We start from the raw sequence: 5,778 nt of genomic DNA, 5'->3' as shown, positions 1-5,778 counted from the left end.
ACTCCGGTCTCTTGCGCCGCACAGCATCACGTAGGCGACGGAGGACATCCCTGTAGTACTCTTTGGTGATTGTTTGACCCTGTGGTGCATACTCGTGGTGTACCACACCGCGGGAGTCAAAGAAAACAGTCAGCATCACTTTGACGTTGCTGCGCACTTGGCGGGCCTTCTTTGGTCTTGGTGACGTGGAATGCTTCCACTGTGATGACTGGGATTTGGTTTCCGACTCGTCACCAGTGATTATGGTGTTCATGAAGTTGGGGTCACTGTTTGTGGTATCCAGCATGTCCTGTGAGACTTCAACACGAAGTTCCTTTTTCTCCGCCATAAGCAGCTTCGGCACGAATTTTGCCACCACTCTCTTCATAGCCAAATCTTCGGTCATAATGGAATGTGCCAAAAAAGTGCTGATGCCCACCTCTTCCGCAATTTCTCGGATAGTCACACGACGGTCTCGCATCACCATAGCGTTCACTTTGGCAATGACTTGGTCATTTCGACATGTTGATGGCTGACCGGAGCGTGGCTCGCTCTCCACCGTTGTGCGGCCGTCTTTAAACTGGTTGTACCATCCTTAATCTGTGTGATGCCCATAGCATTGTCACCGAAAGCCGTCTGAATCTTCCGAATGGTTTCCACCTGGCTGTCGCCCAGTTTCTGGCAAAATTTGATGCAGTAGCGCTGCTCCAGTCGTTCCATCATTTTCCTTGCAATGAAAAACCGACGAGAGCACTACACACTACCTCACTCAATGGCTGCTTGCCAACAACTGACGCAATCAACAAGCGGGAAAAAATTCACGCATGCGCATGAAGGTTCAAGGTCTGCTCATGCAAGCGCGCTTGATTCAAATCCATCAGGTTATCGCAAAAAAAAAGGTCGGATACTTTTCTCACAGGCCTCGTATGATGTCAGACCAAGGACTAAATTTACACACACACACACACATCAAATTAAAGACAATATTTTCAGTATGACTAAGGTAATCTGAGGATTTTCAGTATACACAGAACTATTAGGCTGTAACATTTATTCAATAGATCTGACTTAGATGAACTGTGGCTCAAACAGTTACTTACCTGGTTTGAGGGTTTTGATGGCTACAGGAGTGGTATTATTCCATAATCCTTCCCAAACCTCTCCAAACTGACCCTGTCCTAGCTTTCTGACAAACTTAAGTGAACTTCTCTCAATTTCCCATTGATCTCTAGTACAATGAGAAAGACTACTTGTTGTGGGCTTCTCCACCTGGTGGTGAGAGATTGAATTTAGACACTAAAGATGAATACTGTAGATGGACTTTGAGTTAATTATAAATGCACAAATAGATAAGTAAATCATATTAAACAAGAATTTTAATACAATTTTTCTTTTATGTTTAATGGTGGACTTAGAACTTAGTAATTAAAAAAAGAAAATGTCCTGTTTCATTAATAATTCTAGTTTTCACATTTCTGGCATGGTTTGCTATATCATATACATATCTGACCTTCTGTTTGTATCATTAAATATCCCCTGAAATTTGGTCAATAACACTTCACTAAGGTAGTATTAAATAATTATACATATCACAATGCATTAATAACAAGTTTTTGGATCAGGTATTTGAAACAATACAAATTACATTCAGGATTAAAGAATATACCATTAGAAGGATATATTTAATTATTTACAAGGACACATCAAAGTTGTACGTCAGTTGTTTGTAGTTTTTATAATAGAACTTAATCAATACATTAATACACAAGAATTTTCTTTTCTTTTCAAGAAACAAATTGAAGAACAGGCAGTAACCAACGACCTAGTTGATTAATTTTTACTGGGAAAACTAAAGTTAACAGTACATACATGCACTCACAAAAACAAGGCACATTCTATACCTACGGATATATTACATAAATAAAGATATCTGATATTTCAAATAAAAAAAACATTACAGATTGTACTGTGGCTTATGTTTTGACAACTTGAAAGTAGTGAGTGACATTTGGAACCTCATTTTTGTAGAAACCCTAAAATATGATATTATTCATAGACTATGAATTTATTTAGTAGGTTTTCTGTGGATGTATTTTGTGTCTTCTAACCTAAATCCTACCCATAACTTTCAAGAGGACTCAATAAAGAGCCAAGATAAAGGATGCAGGATTAAACTGTACAACCGAACAAGTTATGAAAGTTACTGATAACATTAAAGACCTACAATTAAAAATCTAGAGGATCATAAAGAATTTGCACAAGTCCAGAGAATGTCCAGGTTATAAAACATCAATTCTTTATGATTTGGATACCATAGTAACACCACGGGGTTGCTATAGATTTACATGTATCCAGTGAGTCTCCATGGTGTAAAACATCATTTCGTTATGATTTGGATACCAGAACAACACCACAGGGTTGCTATAGATTTACATGCATCCAGTGAGTCTCCATGGTATAAAACATCAATTCTTTATGATTTGGATACCAGAGTAACACCACAGGGTTGCTATAGATTTACATGCATCCAGTGAGTCTCCATGGTATAAAACAATTTCTTTATGATTTGGATACCATAGTAACACCACAGGGTTGCTATAGATTTACATGTATCCAGTGAGTCTCCATGGAATAAAACATCATTTCTTTCTGATTTGGATACCAGAGTAACACTACAGGGTTGCTATAGATTTACATGTATCCAGTGAGTCTCCATGGTATAAAACATCATTTCTTTATGATTTGGATACCAGAGTAACACCACAGGGTTGCTATAGATTTACATGTATCCAGTGAGTCTCCATGGTATAAAACATCAATTCTTTATGATTTGGATACCATAGTAACACCACGGGGTTGCTATAGATTTCCACGTATCCAGTGAGTCTCCATGGTATAAAACATCATTTCTTTCAGTTTTGGATACAAGTTTGATTGCAAATATTGTTCAAGTTAATTTTCTTAGGTTTAGTGACTTTGTAATAGCATGATAACTGAATACTTCCAATTGAAAATAATCACGCAGTAATAATGATAGTGAAGAAGCTTGATATAACTTCATAACTTACTCCCTATCAACATAACATCAAAATCCCACAATATTACACATTTCAGTTAAATTGCTTTATAATCATACTGAGCTTGGAATTTTGTTTTTATATAATACTCTGACATACATTCTCCTCTCATTAAGAAGTTACTTTCATCACAATTGTAATTTATAAGAAGTTGACTGATGTACAAGTTTTGATGGACTTATTTTTTTCTATAACAGAATAGAATTATTTATCAATTTGAAAGGTACACAAAGCATTTAGCAATAAGTAAGCTTCGACAACACCTACACACTACATATTCTAATGCTACACTTAAACTAAATATTTCTTCTAATCACTACATAGCTTATCTTTCAATATTAATACATCAAACTTCAAAATTTGTAAAACTCGTCGCCTTTAGCATATTTTTTGGCAAAAAAAAAAGGTCAAAGTAAACTATTTTACTACAAGGCTAGTAAGTGTTCAGTGGAAAGGTTTATTTCCCAAGAATGTATCATGACTTTAACCTAAATAGTTTGGCAAGAACAATTCTTATAAAGTTATATTTTTTCATAAGAAAACAAAAATCACATATTTTTAATTACCTGAATACAAGGTTTGCGAAGATTAACACATAAGCCATCAGAATCCTTGCTGTAATGTTCTACTAACTCTTGTAGTGTTCGGAAAGTTGTCCTTCGAGCAATGAAAAATCCTCCTTCATCTAGCTGTCTGATACGATAGTGTTTTACAGTGTCGCCATCTTTCACTGTTATTGATAAATTTAACAAGTTTATATCAAATATAAACACCCAATTATTTAAGTACAATGCTTTCTTATAAAAAACTTATTTTCACTTCACTGAAGTTTAAAAAAAACTATGTGGTAAAATTATGGAAACAAATTTAAACTATTTTAAAAATGACATTAGAGTGAAAATTACTGAAAGTTAAATTATGCTTATAGGTTTTCAATTAAGGTGTATTTTAAAATAGAACTGGGCAATTAACTTGATTAATAGATTACTTACAAGCATTAATTATGATGTTAGGAAAACATATAGGCTAAATATACAATACAACATAACCCGTGTTCTTTCAAAGGCATCATTCTTTCTTCATCGGGGGCAAAGTGGGAATGATTAAGTGTTGTGTGACAGAATATGGGGTGATATCATAATAGACAATCATAAAACCTGGGTTAAATCAATATGTCATGTAAAATAATCCATTAATCAAAATTATGATTAAAGTCATAGAAAGTAACCAATTAATTGAAATTAGTGTTTCCAATTATTCCAACAATCCAAGTAATCAAATTGCTACATAATTATATACAGTGTAATTAGACATAATGATGCCCATTAGTCATGGACTCTATAACAATGTACCTTTACTAATTATTTAGAGTAACATTGTTTTTACAGAACTACTGTGGGAGACCAATATTCATTATTTTATTTACAAAATGTTGATTACTAAATAACTTGCTCATTTAATGGTGTTAAAAATTACTAGACATAGTCTAATGACAGTTTAACAACATGTAACACTGTCAAGTCAATCTATATACATGAACTAGACACAAACTAATGATAGTTTAACAACATGTGACACTGTCAGGTCAATCTATATGCATGAACCAGATAGACTAATGACAGTTTAAAATGTAACACAGTGAAGTAAATCTATGTACATGAACTATACACAGACTAATGACAATTTAACAACATGTAACACTGTCAGATCAATCTATTTACATGAACTAGACACAGACTAATGACAGTTTAACAACATGTGACACTGTCAAGTCAATCTATATACATGAAATAGACACAGACTAATAACAGTTTAACAACATGTGACACTGTCAAGTCAATCTATATACATGAACTAGATAGACTAATAACAGTTTAACAACATGTAATACTGTCAAGTCAATCTATTTACATGAACTAGGCATAGACTAATGACAGTTTAACAACATGTAACACAGTGAAGTCAATCTATTTACATAAACTAGACACAGACTAATAACAGTTTAACAACATGTGACACAGTGAAGTCAATCTATTTACATGAACTAGACACAGACTTATGACAGTTTAACAACATGTAACACAGTGAAGTCAATCTATTTACATGAACTAGACACAAACTAATGACAGTTTAACAACATGTGACACTGTCAGGTCAATCTATATACATGAACCAGATAGACTAATGACAGTTTAACACGTAACACTGTCAGGTCAATCTATATACATGAAATAGACACAGACTAATAACAGTTTAACAACACGTGACACAGTGAAGTCAATCTATTTACATGAACTAGACACAGACTAATGACAGTTTAACAACATGTAACACAGTGAAGTCAATCTATTTACATGAACTAGACACAGACTAATGACAGTTTAACAACATGTAATACTGTCAAGTCAAGATATTTACATGAACTAGACACAGACTAATGACAGTTTAACAACATGTAACACTGTCAGGTCAATCTATTTACATGAACTAGACAGACTAATGACAGTTTAACAACATGTAACACTGTCAGGTCAATCTATTTACATGAACTAGGCATAGACTAATGACAGTTTAACAACATGTAACACTGTCAGGTCAATCTATTTACATGAACTAGGCATAGACTAATGACAGTTTAACAACATGTAACACTGTCAGGTCAATCTATCTACATGAACTAGGCATAGACTAATGACAGTTTAACAACATGCGACACTGTCAG

At 34.2% G+C, this 5,778-nt stretch overlaps 1 protein-coding gene across 1 annotated transcript in view; it reads right to left on the bottom strand.

Annotated features, from left to right (window-relative positions):
• Positions 1-5,778, bottom strand: part of LOC106469807 (tyrosine-protein kinase Src42A) — a gene marked incomplete at its 5' end in the record, with an annotated part of 29,851 nt that overhangs the window by 18,949 nt on the left and 5,124 nt on the right. Inside the window, 2 exons of the mRNA XM_022398366.1 lie at positions 1,080-1,248; positions 3,623-3,786. Coding sequence (XP_022254074.1) covers positions 1,080-1,248; positions 3,623-3,786 — 333 coding nt within the window. The remainder of the gene's footprint in view (positions 1-1,079; positions 1,249-3,622; positions 3,787-5,778) is intronic.

This window comes from Limulus polyphemus, unplaced genomic scaffold, assembly GCF_000517525.1.
Source record: "Limulus polyphemus unplaced genomic scaffold, Limulus_polyphemus-2.1.2 Scaffold3665, whole genome shotgun sequence".
NCBI lineage: Eukaryota > Metazoa > Arthropoda > Merostomata > Xiphosura > Limulidae > Limulus > Limulus polyphemus.
This window is presented reverse-complemented; position numbering and strand designations above follow the sequence as displayed.